Here is a 24631-nt window from a genome sequence, read left to right as displayed (position 1 = left end):
TTTGGGATCAAACTTCTTTCTTTGTGGTTCCTTGTTTAATAAATATGCTACGCATCCGAATCTCCTCATATATTTTACATTCGGTCTCCTACCATTCCAAATTTCATAGGGTGTCTTCCCATGCACAGATGTCTTGCTTCTATTTTTTATATGCACTGCTGTACACGCTGCTTCAGCCCAAAAAACTAGCGGCATTTGTGAGTCTGTCATCATTGTTCTTGTCATTTCTATTATTGACTTGTTAGCTCTTTCTATCACACCATTACACTGGGGTGTTCTTGCCGAGCTTAATTCGTGTTTTATTCCTTTCTGGCTGAACCACTCTTGTAAGTTCTTTCCTACGAATTCTCCTCCATTATCAGATCTGATAGCCTTTAACTTCATTCCAGTTTGATTCTCTTTCAGTAAAATTAGCTTCTTTAATTTTTCACCAGCTTCATTTTTTTCTTTTAAAAAATCGATAAATATTACTCTCGAATAGTCGTCGATAATGGTAAATATGTATCTCTTACCGCCATATGACGACGGATTTATGGGACCTACTAGATCTATATGCCATAGTTCCATTATTTTGTTGGTTTTTCTATGTGTTAATCTGGGATGCGCTTTACGGCACATTTTTCCTTCCACGCATGTCTCACATTGACTTATCTCCTTGTCTGTTTCTTTTAATCCTGTCACTAGATCTTCTTTTTTCATTTCTTCGATGATCTTCTTGCTTGTGTGTCCGAATCTCTTATGCCAAATGTCCATTTCTTCTGTTCTCGCTGCTGTTTCATTTTTTATCACAGACGATTTGACATAGTACGCATTCTCCTCCCTGACGGCTGTCATTTTTATCTCATCCTTGTTCCTGTAAACAATGGCTCCATATTTATCAAATTCTACTTTGTAACCATGATCGGTGATTTTTGCTACCGATAATAAATTTATATTAATGTCTGGTACACATAATACATTTCTTAACCGTATCCTATCTTCATTAAAATTCTGTTTTATTACTATTTCACCTCGACCATCTGAGGTTAGTTTTTTTCCTTCTTTGTCAGCCAAGGTAATGTCTCTTGTATCGTCCTCTATATTATCAAATACGACTTTATTGCTTACCATATGACTTGTTGCACCTGAATCTAATAGCCATATATAACCTTTTTTTATTTCATGCTCAGGCTCTTTATTTACTTTTGTTGTACTCACGTGTGATCGATCTCTTACAGTTAATACCGCTTCATCTGTAGTTTTTAATGTACTTTCATTATATCCTTGACTACGTCCTCTTCCTCTTCCTCTTGAGATTCCTCTAAATCCTCTTCCACATGAAACGTTTCTCTTCTGTTCTCTGCAATCAACCGCGATGTGATTGTATCCCTGGCAATTAAAGCACTTCTTCCTGTTACGACATTCGCTTGATTTGTGACCACTCATTCCGCAATTGTAGCATGTATAGTTATTTCTTGATTTATCTCTGGCTTTTCTTACATATTCTTCTTTCGATGTTTTTTCATCTTTATGTTTGTCTCTTCGCATTTCCTCTTGTTTTAATGCATATCTTATGTCATTTATGGTTAGCTCTCTCTGTGTTTCAAACACTCGTACATTCTGATCGAATTCAGATTTTAGTCCTCGTATAATATACATCCTCAATTCGTAATCCTCTATGTTTTTACCGAGTTGTCTGCATTGGTTTCTCAAAGCCTCAGCTCTATTAACATACGCATCTACACTTTCGTCCTTATTCATTTTTAGATTTGTCAATTCACTTAATGATCTCGCCTTCAACTGCTCAGTTTCCGCTGCCATATTGTTTTAATTAGATTCCATAATTTATTTGCATCCTTTTCGTGACTGTACTTCAATAATTGAGCTTTACTCATCGTGTTTATCATGACTGTACGTGCGGCGTAGTTATCGTCGTCCCATTCATTCCATAGCTTAAATTTTTCCGCATATCTTTCATCATCTTCTTCTGGTTTGTCGTTTGGCCTCACATTCATTACTTTTTTCCAAAGTTTCTTTGTCCTTAAGATTCCTTCTATTTTTTCGCTCCACAGGAAATAATTCGTGTCGTCAAGCGGTTCCACACAACTCAAATTCCAATTTTCAGCCATATTGAAAATGCGTCTTTTTTATGCTCAAGCAAACTCACGATATTCGATAGCCTCACTCGGATACACTAAGCCAAAACCACGGATACACTAAGCCAACCACGTTCTGCTACCAATTTGTGAGGATAGGAGGCTATCGATAAAGAATATCTCTTAATTTAACTACGTAATAAAGTAAACTCTTTAATGGCTGTGAATGTACGATACATCGCACTCGTGTGTATACAAGGAATAATATATATAGTAGGGCGTGTCCAGAGTTGCCAACACCGAAGTTGTCAAGTCACGATCTCGTACTGCCATCTACCTATCCTCGAGATCGTTTCCTATTGGTCTCTGAATCCTAGTAATTTTTATGTCTGCTTATCTATACCTATTAACAAAAAATCTTATATTTATACAATAAAAACAACCTCTCACAATAAATATTCTCTTGATTGAAAGATAATATAAACAAAAACTCATTTTTTCCCTATTTAAAATCAATAAAAAATTAATTTTAAATATCTCTCTATAATTAATTCAACTATATTATAACTAATCTGTGCTTCGTGGGTTTTCTCCATGTCTTGGTCCATTCTTGATGTGCCAACGTTTCGTGGGCCTTGCAGTCCACTTCATCAGGGCGAGGAGCAGCCTGATACTGAGCTGTTCCTCCAGGTCCTTCCTTTTTATGTTACGCTACTTGTTGAGGTGGGAGATTTTGGTGGAGGGGGGGGGGGGTTAGAGTGATGGGGGAGACAGATAGTGGAATCTTGGTCGGTCTTTGCTGGTCGGGAGGATGGTCTTCCATATCTTACTTATGTTATAGCCATTATCCCTGTTTAGATTGTTAGGGTGTTTTTGTATTTCTATGGCTTCTCTGTATTTTCTTGGGAAGTATGATGTGGTGTTGGTTATCGTGGTTGCTTGGTCAAACAGTATTTGATGTCCTGTTTCGACGTTATGTTCTGATAGTTCCGACTGTATGACATGTTTCAGTCTAACGTCTCGTTGGTGTTCTTTTATCCGTAGGTTTACCATTCTCCCGGTTTCCCCGATGTATACTTGTCCGCAGGAACACAGTATTCTGTATACTCCTGCGGAACTGAGTGGCGGTCTTGGATCTTTGGGGTTTTTTAAGATTTGTCCTATCTTCTTGGGTGGTTTGTAGATAGTTCGGATATTGTGTTTGTTCAATATCCTGCCGATCCGGTCTGTAGTTCCTTTGACGTAAGGGAGAATGGTTAGAGTCCTGTCGTCTGTTTGTGTGTTCGGAGCCGTTGTCTTGTTTGTGTGTTTGTTGATTATTTTGGTTATGTCTTTTTTGTCGTGTCCGTTGTTTTGTAGGGCCTGTTTTAGATGGTTTATTTCTGTCCGTAGATGTCCTCTGTCGGAGATGGCGAAGGCTCTGTGTACCAGTGAGTTTATTACTGATTGTTTTTGTGCTGGATGGTGGTGTGACTCAGCATGTAAGTATCTGTTCGTGTGTGTTGTTTTTCTGTATACTTGATGCCCTAGGGTGCCGTTGGCCTCCTTTGACACCAGCACATCTAGGAATGGGAGTTTCCCGTTTTCCTCTATGTCTATGGTGAAACGGATATTGGGGTGTTGTTTGTTGAGGTGGATGAGGAAGCATCAAGAAGATTATCAACTATATTATATTAAATTCGATTATCTCACTAAAATAATTTCTATATCTTATCATCTATTTAAACACAAATAATTAAATTATTCTCCTCTCCCTCCCCCCTCTGCCTTTCTTAACTAATAAAATTAATATAAGGATATTAGTTAATTTAATTTATAACATTTTAATTGTATTAAAAAATATTTTCTATACCTTATCTTTTCTTTTCTACATCTTATCTTTATTAATTTAATTATTCTTCACTTTTTCAATGATATTTATAAAAAATTTTATAAATTTTTTCCAACCTCACCCTTTTTATACCTTTATGCTTTTATAAACCTGCTAACTTTATTAAATCTTAATTCTTAAAATAATATTACACTTTAACTTCAAATTAAATTATTGATTTTAATCATAAAATCTAAGAATTAAAATTAATTCTACGATATAAATTTAATTATTAACATAAAACATTTCAATATCACTACTACCCATCTACTACTCCCTTTATTTAAAACTATAAACTAATCATTATAATATCAACTATAATACATCCACTCATCCCAATCATCTACAATTAATATTAAAAGTTTTTAACTTATAATTTAATTTTTAATTTATTAACTACAACCAAGCAAGTGGTATATTATAGTTAATAATATCATTGAATAATTTTTAATTTTCTAGTCGAGTAATTTAAAATGAACCTCTAATTCATTATTTATGGAAATTTATCCATTTTACTTTACATTTTACTTTAAATAAAGTTTATAGAAACATTATATTTTCATTATAAAAATAATATACCTATTATTAATTTTATATATTTATATTTAAAAATTTTTTAAATAAATTTTCTTAATATCTTCAAAATTATGCTTTATGTTATAAGTAATCAAATAGAAAAGGGAATATGAGCCTTTTTAGTAATAGCCGCAATATTAATAATAACATCAATTCTATACCCCCTTTAAACATAACTATTTCCCATCTTCCTACTATTATTATTATTCTCATTGTTATCAAAATCCCTACATCTCCAATTCGATTACACAAAACTGTAACCATTCCAGAAATTATAAGATATATAATTATGATAATAAATTACTAAACAATAAGAAACTATTCCAACTAAACCTACCCAACTAAAATTCTAATTACATTTGGACTAATCACTATTGAAATTATACAAAATAAATAATAACAATAAATAATTAAATTGATTTATATACTTTTCTGATTTTACACAATTCTATATAATATAATTATTAAAGAAATTAATATAATAAATCTAATAAATAACATAGAACCTCAATCAATTAATAAAACAAACTTCAAATTTGAAGCATTAAACTCAAAAACTAATCATTCTAAAATAACTTAAATCTTGATAATAAAATCAAACTCACTACCCTCAAAATTATAAATATTCAAAATATATATATATATATATATATATATATATATATATATATATAACGCATTTAAAATAATTTAAGACTCATATGAATCAAATATCATTAATTCCACAAAGTAATATTATATTTTTTCTTTTAAACTACTTAAATTTTATCTATACTCTTAATAATCAATTAACTTTGAATTATTTATTTACTTTTTAACTATTATTATATAAATATAATTAAATTCAATAAATCTATTAATAAGGAAAAAAATGTATAATTAAAATTATACAATATATTCCTTTAAATTAGAATTACAAATCTTATTTTCATAATAAATATTTTTCCCATGATAAACATATGAAAATAAATACAATGAATAAGCCCCTCTCAAAAAACAAAAAAAAAAGAGAAAAAAACGCAGGTAGATGGTAGTCCATTTCGTAGTACAATATATTGTATAAATTATTTTAAGCAAATTTGCAAAAGTAACGAACTTCTAACTTTCACGATGTCAGATAACGAAACGCGAGATGACATTCATTGCCTCGTCTACCTACGTTTTTTTCTCTCTTTTTATTAATGGACTCTTAACACGTTTACTGATATTACTGACAAGAATTTTTTGTGACTACTTTGATTTTTGATAAAAATGACTTGCAGCCTACTACACGGAATGATGAATACGGGATTAAAAATTATATATTAATATTGTAATATTGTAATATCATGTACATATTTTTGGTTTAGAACGATGTTGAAATATTACGACTGCATTGAAAATGATTCGATTGGAGTCGAAACGTTGTCAATTGTAATGGTTTATGTGAATTTTTAATACTAATTTAAATTAAAGTTCTTTGCTGCATTACTAGCTCTTTGCCCTTCTTTTACCACATTGTTTTATACGTACTTATTACTATTTATTAATTATAAATATAGATATGAGTACAAAAAGTATACAGAGTAAAGTAATGTTATTGTAGGGGTAAAAGTAAATGTAGAAAATATTCTTTATATTAATTTAATATTAATAGAAAAATTTATATTAAAAATATTAGAATTTATGAAAGTTAAATGAAAATTGGGAGTGAAAAAAAAATGAGAAGATTTTATGGGAATTTTTATTATTATGATATTAAAAGAGTTGAATAAAATATAATAAAAAATATTAGCGAAAAAGAATAAGGAAGATTATAAGGAAGATATATATAGAGAATTTAGTCACAAGTTAAATTTGGTTAGTATATATAATTGTAGGAGGCACAAAGAAAAGAAAGTTAAATTTAAATTATTATAATATTAAAATTAGTGGAATATGGTTGTTGAATAAAAGGAATAAAAGGGGAAATAACCAAAAAAATAGTTTATGGAATAGAATATTAATTTTGGAGATTAGAGGTATATATTGAAAAATATCTTTTTGTTTTAATAAATAAATAATTATTATATCTTTAATTTACAAAATTAATATTTTATTTAGGATAAACTATAAAACATTAATATAATATTGATATTTTTGTAGATATTATTAGGTGTTGGAATTAATTCGTAGCGTTTTTTAATGAAAGAATGTTATTTATTTCACATGAGCATTAAAAAATACATTAATGAAAGTACTTCCCATCACTTGTAAAACGCTACGAATTAATTCCAACACCTAATAATATAATAATATTTTTTTAGATAGTTTACAATACAAGTTTTTTAAATTTTTTTATTAATATTAGTATTGATATATAAATGTATGTTAATTATATTAATAATAATTGAGTTATTGGTAGTTAATATGTCGATAATATATATTGTTAATCTGTCGTGAATATATCGATTATATACTAGGTGGGGTGAAAAGTAACCTCCTTGGGAATGAAAAAAATTTTTTTCTTATGCAGAATCTCGCCCAAAATATGGCGTGTTCGCTCAGTACTAATCTTTGTAGCATCTGCTAGCTCGCGTACCTTCACTTTCCGGTCAGCCAACACCATTTCATGTATTTTTTTGACATTTTCCTCGGTAACCGCATCGGAGGGCCTGCCGCTGCGGACTTCATCGGTAGTGGAGTTGCGGCCACCACGAAACTCTCGAAACCAATATTTGACGGTGTAATCTGACGGAGTATTAGCCACATAATATTTATCCAACTTTTCTTTTGTTTCCTTCGCCGTTTTGCCTCTCAAAAAATAATGTTTTATGAGAGAACGAAAATCGTTTTCGCAAACACGTCAACAACAATCAGCTCTCAAAACAAAACTAAGGGCAGTATCGCACTGTCACTTGGCATGTCTGCCTAAATATGAACGGACTACAAGGCACCATAAACTTTTTTGCAGTAGTGGCGCATTCTGGCGGTCAAGGAGGTTACTTTTCACCCCATCTAATATATTGTTATAGTACAAGTGGGGATAGAATTTTATTTAATTTATTATTTATATATTCATTTATAATATTTATTATTTTAGAGTTTGTGAAAGGGTATTAGGATTATTAGTAATGATTAGGTTTATTAGTAATGATTGTTCGATTTAAGGGAAATGATTTATATTATATATTTAATTTTAGAAAATTTTAATAGAGCGGAGAGGGATGGGGAGGGGGTAAGTTAGATGGAAGGAAATGTAGGGGGAGATTGAATTAATAATTAAAGGTGGATTAATTTAAATAAAATTTATATTATTACAGTATATATTAATTATAAATATAAATGATTTATATATAAATGTCATTATAATGTTATTATATAAATGTTATTATATGTGTTATTTTATAAATGATATTATATAAATGTATATATATTATATATATATATAATATTATTGTTATTATTATTTTATTGTTATTGTTATATTAATATAATATATTACTTACTAATATTATAGTATTAAATAATATTTAATTTTTTTATAAATAAAATTTTTTAAAGTTTATGTTATTAAATTTTTTAAGTTATGATAAAATTTATTATAATAATTATATTTATAAATTTTTATAGTTATATTTAGTAATAATATAATTATGTTTTATTATAATTTATGTTATTTATTTAGTCTTATATTGATTTTTATATTTATATATAAGGACATCGAATGATTTAATATTACTATAAGAGTAGGTTGTAATTATTAGGTGTACAAATAAGTTTCCGCTGTTTTTAATAAAAAATTAATCATTTATTGTGAAAGAACGATACATAATGTTTTATTGAAAGTATTGTCCATCGCTAGCCACTACTTTTTCCCATCTTTCTGGTAGTATCCGCATTGGAAGAACGCTTCATCTTTTGAGGCTATCCAATTATCGATCCAATTTTTGATATCTTCATATGATGTGAAGTGCTGCTCAGACAGGCCATGCGCCATCGATCGAAATAGATGGTAATCGGAAGGGGCAATGTCTGGTGAATACGGCGGGTGGGGTAGAATTTCCCAATTGAGTATTTCCATGTAGGTTTTGATCGGCGCCGCAACATGCGATCAAGCATTATCATGCAGGAGAATAATTTTGTCATGCCTGGAGTAGTAGTGGGCGCGTTTTTCCTTGAGTGCTCGGCTCAATCTCATCAATTGTGTTCGGTAGAGAGCCCCAGTAACGGTTTCGTTCGGTTTGAGCAGCTCATAATACACGACACCAAGCTGATCCCACCAAATACACAACATGAGTTTTTTTCCATGAATATTCAGCTTGGCTGTCGATGTTGAAACATGGCCAGATGATCCCCATGATTTCCTCTTCTTTGGATTATCGTAGTGGATCCATTTTTCATCACCAGTGACTATACGATGTAAAAAACCCTTTCGTTTATGCCTGACAAGCAGCATTTCACATATGGAAAATCGGCGTTCAACGTTTCTCGGTTTCAGTTCATATGGAACCCAATTCCCTTGCTTTTGAATCATTCCCAATGATGAAACGATGTGAAATTGCTTGTTGAGTCGCTCCTAATGTAAGTGCAAGTTCTTTTTGCGTTTGGCACGAATCTTCATTCAATAATGCTTCCAATTCCGCGTCTTCGAACACTTTCGACCTTCCGCTACGTTCTTTGTCTTCGACGTCAAATTCACCGTTCTTAAATTTTTGAAACCATTCACGACAACTTCTCTCACTTAAGGCAGCCTCACCATATGTTTCTACAAGCAATCGATGAGCCTCAGCTGCGGATTTCATCAAATTAAAGAAGTAAATCAAAAGTTCCCGCAAATGACGCTTATTCGGCTCAAAACTCGGCATTTTCGCACAAAAAAAAATATGATGCTGATACAAAATCGCTAGTATTTCAAGGTTATGTTGTTGACAGATGTCCAACCTTACGATATAATGTTTTATATCAGACAATTTTAACTGTAGCTTGCTAGTGGCGCCGTCTTTTGTCAAACGGCGGAAACTTATTTGTACACCTAATATATTCCTATAAAACATTTATTTAAATCTTATTTTTAATCTTATTTTTAAATATAAAATAACAATATTATTATTCTAATTATTAAAATAAATAAATTAATATTTTAGTTTTATACGTACAGAGAGATTATTAACTTTATATACGCGGGCGAAATAATGCATTATTATCAGAAATATTTTAATTTCTCATTTTCTTATATTCGGTATGAATTTGGTATTGAAACATGCCAATTTCTAAAAGAGTTTTGTAACCTGATGATTAAATTAAGCGTTAATATTAGAACACGTATCAGATTTTTGAAATCTTGCATTAATTTTAATTTAGTTCCTCTACATTTAAAAAGATACACTAATACTAGAAGCTTTGTACAATAGTCATTCTTACAGAAGACTTCAGAGAATACAAATAAATAATGTGAAAGTAATTTTGCAATTGGAATTGAAGGACTCATATCATCACTTACATTGTATTAGAACGAGCATCTTTGATTTCTCCTTTAAAATCCATAATGTTTTGCCAGTTTCCATAGTTTGTGAATTCTTTAAATATTTAGACAATATTAATAGTTTAAACTTTTTTCGACATACAAGGAGAATAGATAAGAAAATTCTATGGTTGAAGGAAAAAGAGAATGGTTGAAAAATAAAAGAGCAAATATATAGCCAATTTCTTATGTTTGTGCTTCTAATAAGGAATTGCTAAATAAAATTATATCTAATGATGCTCTTAATGATAAGTCTTTACAGGAAAAAATACATATTTCGGCTGAACTGTTTGGAGATGCGGCTCCTCTAGATTTTTTAAATAATAAATAGTTCCTCAATTTGAATAATATTGATATTCTTATAGAAGTCCAGTATCTGCTACAGTTGGGAGAAGGCTTTGGCTTTCCTATTAATAAACATAATATTGATAGAACGTTAATTGAGTTTATTAAGAATATTGAAAATAATATTATTGGTCGTCGAAATAATATAATAAATTTCGTTAGAAATAATACTGTTTCAATTCTTGAGAAGTTTCAGAATGATTTTCCTAGGACTGGTTCGAATAACAAATTATTATTTGATTGCATTAAGACAACAAAAATATTTGTTAAAAATCATCCTGAAGTATTAATTCCTAAAGCAGATAAAGCAAATAATGTTACTGTTGCTAAAAATAAACTAGATTACATATCCAAGATAAAATTGATATTTTCAGACAATAATACATATGAGATGATAACTAAAGATTCTACAAAAAAATTTACGAGTGATTTACGTAACATGCTTAGTAGGTGGAAAGGAAAAACGTGAATAGATGACGAAAGTTGCATACGATTGATGGGATCATTCCTAGAGCATATGGTTTAACGTAGATTCATAAATAAAACTATCCTCTTAGAATCATTGTTTCATCTTTAAATAGCCCACTATATAATCTATCATTGTTTTTGCATAACATCATTAATGATTCTATACCAGAAACTCTTAGTTGTTTAAAAAATAGCTTTGACTTAATTAATAAACTTAAAGAAATTAAACTGGAACCAGATTCTATGTTGGTTTCCTTGGAAGTGATATCTCTATTTACTAATATATCTATAGATTTGGCATCTGATAGTGTTGTTGGAAGGTGGGATTCCATATCCAAGAAAATTAAAATTCCTTTGGATGAATTTTTGATTGCCTTTTGGATAGTTTTAAATTCTACGGTTTTTATATTTAATAAAAAAATATACAAGCAAATATTTGGGACCCCTATGGGGTCACTCTTGTCACCTGTGGTTGCAAATATGGTTATGCAGGATTTTGAAAAAATGGCTATCGGAATGCTGCCCTATCTACTGCTATTTTATTATCGATTCGTTGACGATATTATCTTAGCTGCTCCGTCTGAGAGTATTGGCAATATTTTGGATATTTTTAATTCGTTGCACACTAGACTGCAGTTCACTATGGAGGTTGATGGAAAAATAAGTTTTTTGGATATTATGTTGGTTATTGAAGAACGGAATCTTATTTTTGATATATACCGTAAAGCAACCTTTTCCGGTAGATTTCTTAATTTCCATTCATATCATCCACTTTGTCATAAAAGAGGTGTAATTTATGAAGTTGTGGACAAAGTTTTTTGTTAGTGTCATCCGAAATTCCAACGAAATAATTTGATTGACGCTATTAATATTTTTTTAACAGAATGAGTATCTGTTACGTTTTATTTTCTCGACTATTCATAACAGAATTAAATACCACATTAACAAGATTTGAATACGAATAAGGATGACACAGGGAGATTTTTTATGATTCCATATCTCAATACGATATCCGAAAGATTTATACCTATTATTAACATGTTTAATTGTAAATTGGCTTTTACTATTCCTAATATATTAAGAAGTTTCATAAAGAGAGGAAAGGATGATTTGGAACACGTTCAGAATCAAAATGTAATCTACAAAATATCATGTGAGGATTGTAATATTAAAATAAGTAAAAGTAAAAAGGGCTACGAGCCTAAAACATAAATTGACAAACTGTATGAGTAGTTAAAAAAGTTTTTTTGAAATAAAACTATGTCATAAATTGAAAACGTAAAATATAATTTGACAATCAGAAGGTGAACAAACGTTTCGATCCTAGTTGGATCATTTTCAATGTGACAAATAAATTAGTGTGACAAAGTAAATTAACAACGGTAATTAACAATAGAATTATAACATAGATAAAAAACATAAGAGATCAAGTAAAATTCGCATTCGGACGCAAATTAACTATAAAACTCGCTCCAAATTGAGAGGAAATCAAATAAACGATTATAGTTGACAAAAATGTGCTCCTCCGAACCGTATGTGTGTATAAGGACGAACATGTTTCTGTTAGCAAGTATAAATTGTAATAATAAATTAACGGTAGAAGTAAAAATAATAAGAACAATAAGAAAAGTACGAATCGAGTCGCAAACAGTAAAAAGGAAAGTACAAATAAGTCGTAAATAATAAGTCAAATTTAAAGAAAGAGGCAAAAATTATCTTTGATATTATAAGACAAGCACATAAGAAAAAAGAGTAAATCGCCAACATGCATTGCATATGTATGATAAGTTTAGAACAAATAAATTCACAATAAATACCTTATGTGTGTGTCGAAATGATGTATTATAGATTAGGCAATGCGAATGGAATCGAAATTGATCGTCTCTCTAAGAAGCTAAGATATAAAGTACGACATATAAAGACAAGAAGCTTGAAATGAAAAACTAGAAAGGGAAGGGGGAAAAAAATAATAAGAAGGAAAGAATAAAGTGGAAGGGAGAGAAAGTAGGGTGAGAAGAGAAGGATGGGGAAGGGAAAGCAATCAAGAGGGAGAAAGAGACTGGATGATCTGTGAATAAGTATCGGGTAAAGATTCGGTATCGTTTTATCTATTAAGACCTTGTTTCTGTCTTTTAATATGAATCATTTCAGATACCAATCTCTTATTGTAAGAAGATTTGCAGTCCAAAATTCTCACATCGTTTCATTTGAAATTATGATCAAAATTGATTCGATGATCAGTTATAACAGTAAGAGAACCTATATTCTTTTTGATGTCAGAGATATGTTCGTGTAGTCTCGTGCTCAATTTTCTCTTTGTCTGACCAACGTAACTCGCCTCACAATCATCACATGAGATCTTGTAGACAACATTCTGACTGGATAGGCAGCTAAGTTCGTCTTTTCCTCTCTTTATGAAGCTTTTTAACATGTTGGGAATAGAAAAGGCCAATTTACAATGAAACATACTAGAGATTGGAAGGAAACTTTCGGAAATGGATTTAACATAAGGAATCGTAAAATATTTGTCTTTATTGCGTGAATAGTGTGTTGTATCTTTGTTATATTTATGAAACTTTAATCTGCGTTCTATTGTAGAGAAAATAAAGGGAAGAGGATAACAGTTATTTAAGAAAATATGAATAGCATCTATCAAATTTTTTTGTTGGAATCGTGGATGTGATAATAACATGATTTTGTCAATAAAACTGATGATGGTGCCTTTTTTATGGCACAGAGGATGATTTGAGTGGAAATTAAGGAACCTTCCAGAAAATGTCTTTTTATGATAAATGTCAAATATAATTTTTTGGTTATCTATAATCAGTATTGTATCGAGAAAACTTAATCTGCCATTTGCACCAACCTCCAAGGTGAATTGTAATCTCATATGTAAGGAATTGAAAATGTTCAAAGTGTCATTGTCGTATTAGTAATGTTAACCAAACAAAAAGACAACTAAAGACCAGATTGCATGTTTCGAATATTAATATAAGTTCAAAATCTCCATCAGTGATTTCCAACCATCGTATTGAGGAGAATCATAACTTTAAATGGGATAAAGTGGACATATTAGATGTAGAGCCTTCATATAATAAAAAAATTGATATGAAATGGTCTACGAGGTGTGGCTATTAAATAGCGAGACTGACGCTGCTACAGAAGAAGTACGCATGCGTCAAACGCTAGCGACCGACAGCTGTTTAGCCTGAAGCCTTCTCTTTCGAATGCAGTACCTCTTGCTTCTGTAAACAAATCCGTATATCCGTAGCCTTCTTTCGCATTAGAGTTGTTTTTTTGTTTCACCAGAAAAATGATAAGTGTAACAATAGAGCAACGAATTGTTGTGAAATTTCACGTGAAACTTGGAAAAACCGCTTCTGAAACTTATAATTTATTGAAAGAAGTGTATGGCCATGAATGTTTATCGCGTGCACGTGTTTTTGAGTGGTTTAAGCGTTTCCAAGACGGCCGAGAAGACGTTGAAGGTGATTCACGCCCGGGTCGCCCTTCCACGTCAAAAACGGATGACAATATCGAAACAATCGGTAATCTGGTTCGATTCGACCGTCGGTTAAGTATTCGTGCGATTGGTGAAACTGTAGGAATTGACAAAGAATGTGTACGGCAAATTTTACATAACAATTTTAACATGAAAAAAGTGTGTGCCAAAATGGTACCTAAAATTCTCACGTTTGAACAACAAGAAGCTCACAAAAATCTTTGTACTGACATTTTGAATGCCATTGAAAATGGACCCAAACTTATTGGAAAGGATAATAACATGTGACGAATCGTGGTTTTTTACTTATGATCCCGAAACGAAGCGCCAATCCATGCACTAGAAGAGCCCAACTTCACCGAGAGCCAGAAAAGTTCGAATGAGCAAATCAAAATTCAAAGCAATGATGATTGTTTTTTTCGATATTCATGGGATTGTGTACTTTCACTGGGTTCCTGAAGGTCAAACTATTAATCAACATTACTACCTTTACGTTCTTGCTGAACTCCGTGAAAGAATAAGGAAAAAACGACCCGAATTGTGGAAAGACAAGTCATGGGTTCTCCACCAAGACAATGCGCCGGCTCATTCCGCATTGTCTGTCAAGAGGTTTCTAGCCAAGTACAGCATCCCAGTATTAGACCATCCGCCTTATTCGCCGGATCTTGCACCGTGCGACTTCTATCTGTTCCTAAGGTGAAATCTGCATTAAAAAGAACAAGATTTAAGTCCGTCGAAGCTGTGAAAGAGAAAGTGGCACGCGTCCTGAAGGAGCTGACAGAAGAAGACTTTCAGCACTGTTTCAAACAATGGAAGATTCGCATGGAACGTTGTAGGGATAGAGAAGGGGTGTATATTGAAGGTGATAATAAGTAAATATGTATGAAATCAAAATAAAATGTTTTACAGCGTCAGTCTCGTTATTTAATAGCCACACCTCGTATATTAAAAAACAGAAACATGGAATAAATAGACAAAATGGCACAGAGTCTTTGCCGGAATTGTATTCTGACATTATACATTTTCTTTCTCCTTCCTAATCTCTTCTCTCCTTTTTCCTCCCTATTTTGTTGTTTTCCATTCTCGATAATGTTTTTCTTCTTGACATTTCGTTATATGACATCATGTAAGTCAGTTGCCTGTTACTTTTGCAAATTTGCTTAAAATAAGTTTTTTAATAAAGAGACTATTACATTGCATCACTGAAATAAATTACAATCTACATCGTTTTTTTCTCTTTTTTTACTAATGGATTCTTATATTTACTAAGGTACATTATCATACATTATTACTAATTGTTATGTAATTAATATTAATTCTTTTTGTTCACGGTTACTTTTCCAAAATTTTCTTATGACTATGTTAATTCTTGATAAAAATGACTCGCAGCATACTACACAAAATGAAAAATTTAATATTAAGGAATTATAATAATATTGTAAGACCATGTGCATATTTTTAATTTAGAACGATTTATATATTTTAAGATTACATTGAAAATGACTCGATTGGAGTTGAAACGTTTATTATAATTGTTTTGAATTTTGCTTATTTAAATTAAAATTCTTTTATATATTGTATTATTGGCTCTATGTCCTTCTTGTGTACTACTTTGTTTTATACGTATAGAGCCTTATTAATATTTTTTAATATTTTTTAAATTAATATTTATTTTATTTAATTTAACCCGCTCCCCCTTTTTTATTCCTTCTCCTATGACTATAAATTCTCTAATATAATTTTCCTTATTTTTTTATTAATATTTTTTATTATACTTATCATCTTAATTAACTCTTTTAACATCAGCTCTATAATTATTCTACTAATATTTTACTCCTTATTAATCTTTTCTATAATGTCACTCTGATCAAAAAATTATTTATATTCAATTATTATATTCCTTACTTTAATTAGAGGATTACTTATTATTTTTTTATATTTTACAAGATTAATTTCTAATATAAAAAATAATTATCATACTAAAATTCTAATATTAACTTTCTTAATAAATATATTCATATTTATAATAATAAAAATCTCTCTCCCCTTAGAATCTAAATCTTTTTCTCTTTTTTCGCTGATTTTTATTTAACTTTTACAAACTCCAATATCTTTAATATAAATTTTTTATTAATATTAATAAAAGAATATTTGAAAATATTTTTTATATTGTATCTATCTATATATATATATATATATATATATATATATATATATATATATATAGATACAATATAAAAAAAAAATATATATATATATATATTATATAAATCCTTACAATAACATTACTTTATTTTGTTTATTATTCCTACTTACATCCATATTTATAATCATTAAAATCTGCTCAATTAAATCTTCCTTCATTATAAAAAATTAATTTAAAAAAAAAATTTTATTATAATAATAAACCTTCACATCTGCCCCTCTCTTTTCCTTCCTTTTCTATTTTTCGTCAAATTTAATTCCCACCTCATAATAACAACCTTAATAATAAGAACTATTCCTTTTATCTATACAATACATATATCATTATACTCCAACCCCCCTAATATATATTTATTATAAATATCATAAATCCATACAAAAATAATCAACAATATATATGAAAAAAATTAATAAAATAATTAAATACTCTCTAAACCTTCCCTCTCCTATTAATATCTCTTACTGATGAAACTTTGGTTCTTTATTTGGTATTTTCTTAATAATCCAAATCATTAGAGAATTATTTCTATCTATTCATTATTGCCCTAATATTTCCTTTGTTTTTAACAATATTATTTATATCATCTAAAATATTCCAAATGGATGAATTATATTAGGTGTTGGAATTAATTCGTAGCGTTTTTTAATGAAAGAATGTTATTTATTTCACATGAGCATTAAAAAATACATTAATGAAAGTACTTCCCATCACTTGTAAAACGCTACGAATTAATTCCAACACCTAATACATAATATTCACATAAATGGAACTTTATTTTTTTTATTTGTATATATTTACATATTAGATGTAATATTTACTGTAATTCTTTTAATTTAATTCGTACTTAAATTTCAGGTGTCTCAATCTTTCTATTATCATAATTGCAGTCTTTCTAGAGTATGTTCTCCCTTGGACAAATATCTTTTTGAGAAGCAACAGTGATTACTAAGTAATTATCTTATATCAACTATTCCATATATTGTGTACATAAATGTATTATGTAAATCTGAGGGGATTCTTAATTAATAATTTAACTTTAAATCGTTTCTTCTTTTTCCACTTTATCCTTCCATTTATTATCATATGTACTATTTATTTTTATTCATCTATTTTTTTTACATTCAACTGGATCCTACGATCCATCCCTAATAAACTAGGTAGGGTCATTGCCCTTACCAAATCAATTTTAATTCTTTATACTCTCCCTTATATCAAATCTAAATACTTTATCTCAACCATAATTTCTAATCAACTAATCTACTGAATATTCATTAATATCTTTATTTTACTAGCATGAGCTGGAGCTCAATTAATTGAAACATCATATATCCTAATTAATCAAATTCTTAAACTATTTTTCTTTTTTTATTATCCTATCTCTAAATCATAAAACATGAAAATTTATTATTTATAACTAATGTAAAAAAATTTATAATTATAAATTTCTCTTTTTTTTTTTTAAATTTATTATATTTATTTTTAAATTATTAAATAAAATAAAATTTTTTATTTATTATTTATATACATATAAATAATTAATATATATTTTATTTTATAAATAAATAATATAATAATATTAATTATAATAATAATAAGGTTCAATAAATTTAAAAAACAGAAAGACAAAAGGCTACGAACCTAAGATTAAATTTTAATTTTAACTCGTAGCCCTTTGTCTTTCTATTTTTTTAATAATATTAATTAATTTAAAAATAATAGACTTCCGGTTAGGAATAGAGAGCGTGGTGACGTATGTATGTTAACAGAGGAAATAGTAACAAAAAACAGTAAAAAACAGAAAGAGAAAGAAACAATAATAAGTGAATCAGAAAGTAAGAAGGTGGGAAAAGGTCAGGAAAAGAAGACGAGAAATAGAAGAATCTAAAGGAAATAAAAGATCTGAGCAGGTTCGGGAAAGCCGCTAGGTTAGGCGGAAGACAGAGCAATCTGGAGAAGGGGGAAGAGCGAAGAGTTGTTCATAGCAGCAGCCGTCAGGTGGCATCAATGGTAGGAAGATCGACAGGCAGTAAAAACAAACCTAAGGAAGAAAACATGCAGAAATATATGACAGGAAAAGAGAAACCTATGATAAAGTTTATGAAGGAGATGGAGGAAAATATTTGCAAACGGATGGAAAAGATGAATGAAAACATGATGGGACAAATTGAACAAATGAAAAAGGAATGAAAAGAAGGAAAGCTGGAGATGGAGGAAAGAAGAAGAAAAGATAAAGAAGAACACAACATAGAAAGGAGAAAACTGGAAAGAAGAATAGAATAACTAGAATGGGACAGCGAAAAGAAGGATAGAGGAAGACGGAAAAACAACATAGTAATCAGAGGCATAAACAAATGGGGCGGAAACAAGATGGAACAGCAGGTTGTAGAATTCGTCAAAGAAAATTTGAGGATAGAGATGAAAGTAAAAAAGGCGTTTAAGGTACAGGACAGGGAGAATAAGTGCATAATAGCTGAATTAGAGAGCTGGAAAGAAAAAAGAGAGGTTATGACAAGAAAGAAAGAGTTAAGTGCAGGGATATTTATAGATAATGATCTAACAAGAAAAGAGAAAGAAATGCAAAAGCAGTTGAAAAAAAAAGCTAAAGAGGAGAAAGAGAAAGGAAACAATGTGAAGGTAAGCTATGATAAGATTTTTATGAAAGATAAGTGGCCATGCTGGAATGAGAGAGAGAGAGAGAGAGAGAAGAAGAGAGAGAAAAGAAGACAGAGGAGGAAGAAGAGAATAAGAAAAGGAAAAGGATGGCGAGGAAGAAACGAAAAGAGGATTAAGAATTTGTTTTTGGAATATTGCGGGACTGTCTAATAAATGTGAGGAAACGTGAGAACATATCTGGAAGAACTTGACATCGTGGGATTAATGGAGACATGGAACATAGACGAAGAAAGGTGGGAGAAAATTAAAAATAGATTGCCGAAAGACTATGAGTGGAACTGTGTGCTGCAAAGAAGGAACATAAAAAAGGAAGAGCAAAAGGTGGGATAATCACTGCAATGAGCAAGGAAATAAAGAATATAGAAGTTAGGGAAATAAGCGAAGCAACGATGAAATGTGAAATGGTCTATAATGAAAATAAATGGAGAATAATAACAGTGTATAGTCAAGAGGTAGAAAAAACAATGGAAAGGTTGATGGAACATATTCAAGAAGAAGAGGAAGAGTATTTAATAATAGGAGAAGATTTGAAGGCAAGGACAGGTAGTGAACGAGGACTGGTACTAGAGGAAGAAAATGAGAAGAGAAATAAGAGCAGGAAATCAATAGATAAAATAATAAATAAAAAGGGCCGTAGACTAGGAAGGATAGAAGAGAGAGGATGGGCGATACTGAATGGAAGCTTCAAAGAAGAGGGGGAGACTTATATAGGGGAGAGAGGATTTTCGGTCATAGACTATGTGATAGGGATGATGGAGCATGCGAAGAAATTAAAAGGGTAGAAGAAGGCAATAGAACAGAATCAGATCACATCCCATTAGAGGTAGAGCTGCGGGGACCACAAATAATGGAGAAAAAAAATAGGAAAGAGACGGAAGTGGAAATAGAGAGAAGTGACTGAATAGAAGAAGGGATAAAAAGCTATCAAGAGAAGAGTAAAGAATGGAGGAGTACACGAGAGGATACGGAGGGCATTTGGATGGAGATAAAAGAAAAGATTAAAAGTGCGATCAAGAAAAATAAAAAGAAAATACTCCCATGGAAATTAGGAAAGAAAGATTAGTATAATAAAGAATATGGAGAAGTATGAAAAGAAAGTTAAGAAAAAAACTGAGAGAACTGAAGAAAGGAAGAATTAGCAAGGAAGATTATGTGATAAAATGGAGGAATTATAAAGAATGATGTGAAGCACAGAAGAAGAAGTATGAGAAAGCAGAAGAAGAAAAGATAAAAAATATAAAAAGTGAGAAAGAGGCATGGAAATATATAAACAAGTACAGGAAGAAGAAATCAGAGGGGTCAAGCAAGGATAGCTAATACAGATGGACAGCTGGAGAGATTTTATGAAGCTGTTAGGGGGCACGCGGGAGAAAACGACTCTGAATATGGAAAGTGAGGAAAGCGAAGAGGAAAAGACAGGAAGAGAAGAAGTAGAAGAAATTGCAAAAGAAGAATTAACAGAAGTGTTGCGAAAATAAAAAAAAACAAAGACTCCAGGAGAAGACAAGATACAGAATGAGGCATGGAGGTTTATATCCAAAGAAATCGGAAAAGAATACTGGAAAATGATTAAAAGAATATGGAAAGGGGAAGGAATACCATTAGATTGGAACAAAGGATTAATCTGTCCTATCTACGAAAGAGAAGATAAAGAAAAAATTAAAAACTATAGAGGAATTACATTAATGGACACAGCATATAAGATTTACGCGACTATCCTAAACAGAAAAAGCGAAGGAAAAGCTGAAGGAAGGACAGTATGGATTCAGAAAAGGAAGAGGAACGATGGATACAGTCTATAGTAAATCACGTAGTTAACAGGAAATTGAGCAAAAAAGGAGAAAAGATATTTGCCTTTTTCGCATCTGAAAGCTACATTCGATAATATGGACAGGAAGCTGCTAAATGAAATGATGAAAAAGATGCAGATAGAGAACAACCTCAGACTCCGAATTATGGAGACGTATAAAGAAACAAGGAATATAGTGAAAGTAGGCAATAGGAAGTCGGAGGAATTTTAGACTGAAAAAGACCTTAGACAAAGAAGTTCGTTAAACCCGACATTGTTTAATATATATATGTCAGACTTGGAGGAAGAGATCAGACAAGGCAAAAGGTCAGACAGGAGGAGTAGTAATAGGAAAAGAGAAATGTTGAACAATAATGTATGCGGATGATGTGATTCTACTGGTAGATAGAAAAACTGATGTGAGAGAGAGATGCTGAAGAAATTTAAGAGATTTATATAAAAAAAGGACTAAATCTGAACCCGGAGAAGTAAAAAATAATGGTATTTGAGAAGGAAGAGGTAGGACAAAAAAGGGAGTGGAAATGGAGAGAAGAGGAAATAGAAGAAGTTAAAGAAATCAAGTATCTAGGATACACGCTACAGAAAAATGGAGGGACTGAAAAATATATAAAAGAAAGGATAAAGAAAGCAACAGTGGCAATGAAGAAAACATGGAGCATTGGAGAAAAAATATTCAAAGACAACTTCGAAAGGAGAATGAAGATATTTAACTCTTTGATGAAGAGTATAACCCTGTATGGAGCGGAAATGTGGGGCTGGCAGGATGACAATAGACTAGACAAAATAAAAAAGAAGTACATGAAATGGATTCTAAAATTGGACTGGAGAACACCTAATTAGATACTGGTAGAAGAAACAAAGATAAATGAAATCAAAATTAAAGCAATCAGAATAGCAGTAGAAGTACGAAGAAAGAAGGAACTCGAGGAAAAAGTTAATAAAAGAATGTATAAAGAAGTTGGAAAAGGACAATAGAGGAAAAGAAGAGATTAGAAGTGCTGGAAAGAGCAGGAATGAATAAGGAACAAATAAAAAGAATAAGAGAGGCAGGAGAGATCAAGGTATAACAGAAGATCTCATGAAGAGACTAGAAAGAAGAGGGAAAGAAGACAAGTAAAGATAAATGAGTCAAGGTATAATAGCAATTATAAAAATATACGGTCAGAAAAGTTATCAAAATACTTGGAAGGCAAAAAGAGGATGAAAGATAGAAGTTTAATAGCAAGATTCAGATGTGGGAACGAGACAAAAGGAGGCCAGTACTAGAGAGAGGATGTAGAAAAGAGATGTAGAATCTGCCATGCTGCAGAAGAGAGTATAAATCATAGGAATGCAAGGAGACAAAGAGTGAGATGCTGATGGAAGAATTCATAGGGATAGAAGATAAAGGGATAGAGATAATGAAGAGAATAGATAAAGCAAGAAAAGAAGCAGAAGGGAGGGAAAAGAAACAAGAGTGAGACTTACCACAGATTATTACACCAAGTAGATTAGAAAGTTGCAGATAAGTATAATTTTAAGGGCAGTTCCAAGCAATCATAAAGTACCAAAGTCACAAAGTTAGCGTGTAGGCATGCTATATTCAGGAAAGTTTGTAATGTGCAATACACACTGTTTTGTTTTTGAATGAATAGCTTTTATATGTATTTCAAGTATTTCACTGTTTTGTTTTTGAATGGATAGCATTTATATGTATTTCAAGTATTTCAAATGTTTATAAGTACAGGGTCCGGCAAAATGATCTCCCACATTTTGCACCGCCACTGTCCTCGAACCACTGAAGAGAGGGGGAGCTTAGCGTAGTCGGTTGGTAGCTCGCGCCTTGCCATTTCAGTTGTCGTCATGAATTGGACGGGCGTTTAAGGACGTTTTAAGGGAAATGTTTCCAGGACGCGTAATCTCGTTACGTGGAGACGTTGGGTGGCCTGCGCGTTCACCCGATCTTGCCCCATGCGACTTTTTCCTTTGGGGCTATCTGAAAGCGAAGGTTTTTCAACACCATCCCCGAACCATTGACGAATTGAAAGCAGCAATACGCCAAGAAATTACAGGAATATCGCCTTAAATTATTGCTCGAGTGATGGAAACTTTTAGAAATCAGCTTCGAATGTGTATCGAAAAAAATGATCGCCACTTGGACTCTATAATTTTCAAAACTCAATAAAAACAAATGGCATAGCATAAATTTTCAGTTAATAAAAATAAAATCTAAATAGCATTTATAATGGCGTTTTTATTAAAGATTAAAATGTGGGAGATCATTTTGCCGGACCCTGTATTTATACGTATATACAGGGTGTCTCTTAAGATAGGTCGGGGCTACATTGGGAGCAGAGAATGCACCAAAGGGAACGAAAAATTCTTATACCATTTTGAGAAGCGCTCTTTCCCCCTCCTTGCGCACCGTCGTCGACACTCGACTGTGGGCCGTCCTACGAATTCGCGCGGCGCAGCTTAACCGCATATTGGCTTAAACGTTTCCTTTTTTAATTCGAAAACTACAGCGAGAATCTCAAAATGGCATAAGAATTTTTTATTCCCTTCGATCCATTCTCCATCCTCAATGTGGTCCCAACCTATCTTAAGAGACACCCCTGTATATATATATAGAGCGAGAATAGAGCTGTGTATCAGGAAGATATGAAGAATAGATACTGAAGGAGGATAGGGGTCAGATGTTATTAAATTAAGAACAAATATAAATAAATGTATACTGGAAGCCATCCTAAGCCGCAAGGCAAAGATTAAAATTAATAAATAAAAAATAAATAAATAAATAAATTTAAAAATATCATGAAAATTATATTAAATTTATTAATAAATTAATATTTTTTTAATAAATTATATAAATTTAATTTTTTACTATTAATGTCTTTATTATACTCATATATATATATATATATATTATATATATTATATATATATATATATATATATATATATACAGGGTGGGCCATCTATTGGTACGTTTTTGAATTTCGTCGTATGGCAACACCGAACGAGCTACAGACCCGAAATTTTGACAGTTTATTAGTCATACCGTCCGCGGCACGAAACAACATGTTTTCTCTTGAAGAGCGTTTTGAAATTTTAAAAACTTATTTTCAAAGTCAGTGCTGTGTCGCCGAAACTGTACGAATTTTGAAAAGAAATATGGGTCGTGATAGAGCACCCACCGAAGGAGCTATACGCAAATTGGTGAGGAAAGTTCGTGAGAAAGGGATGTTAGTGGATGACATTATATTACGACTGTTTTGAGTGAAATTGGCGCCGAGGTAGTCCAAAATGTCATTAATAATTGGGGTGACCGAATGGCATACTGTAAGGCCAGTAGAGGGAGCCACATGAACGAAATCGTTTTTCATTCTTGACGCGGATACTTTTAGCTTCACAACAAAAAAAAAATTAATAAAAAATATCAATGTATGCTCATTTGATCGCATTTTTAAAAACGTACCAATAGATGGCCCACCCTGTACTTTCATTAATGTATTTTTTAATGCTCATGTGAAATAAATAACATTCTTTCATTTAAAAACGCTACGAATTAATTCCAACACCTAATAATTTAAGGGGGTATAACATCTTTTACGGCCAAAATCGACCTCATTTTCAAGATTTTTT

General features: G+C 31.2%; 2 protein-coding genes and 2 pseudogenes across 2 annotated transcripts in view; 3 read left to right on the top strand and 1 right to left on the bottom strand.

Annotated features, from left to right (window-relative positions):
* Positions 1-2173: 2173 nt before the first annotated feature.
* Positions 2174-3723, bottom strand: LOC147910698 (uncharacterized). Its single transcript, XM_087416622.1, has 3 exons — positions 3594-3723; positions 2906-3532; positions 2174-2238 (listed from the first exon to the last, which is right to left on the bottom strand). The coding sequence occupies exons 1-3, from the start codon at positions 3721-3723 to the stop codon at positions 2174-2176; spliced, it is 822 nt and encodes a 273-aa protein (XP_087272748.1).
* Positions 3724-14108: 10385 nt separating this feature from the next.
* Positions 14109-24631, top strand: part of LOC147910691 (uncharacterized) — a 94731-nt gene continuing 84208 nt past the window's right edge. The window contains exon 1 of the mRNA XM_087402906.1: positions 14109-15198. Within this exon, the coding sequence (XP_087259032.1) occupies positions 14874-15194 (321 nt within the window). The 5' untranslated portion in view covers positions 14109-14873 and the 3' untranslated portion in view covers positions 15195-15198. The remainder of the gene's footprint in view (positions 15199-24631) is intronic.
* Positions 18529-20686, top strand: LOC147910697 (uncharacterized; annotated as a pseudogene).
* Positions 20813-23232, top strand: LOC147910696 (uncharacterized; annotated as a pseudogene).

The sequence above is a fragment of the Acromyrmex echinatior genome, chromosome 2 (genome assembly GCF_024713525.1).
Source record: "Acromyrmex echinatior isolate Ae372 chromosome 2, ASM2471352v2, whole genome shotgun sequence".
NCBI classification, from domain to species: Eukaryota; Metazoa; Arthropoda; class Insecta; order Hymenoptera; family Formicidae; genus Acromyrmex; species Acromyrmex echinatior.
The sequence above is the reverse complement of the archived record's forward strand: the minus strand, read 5'-3'. Positions and strand labels throughout refer to the sequence as shown.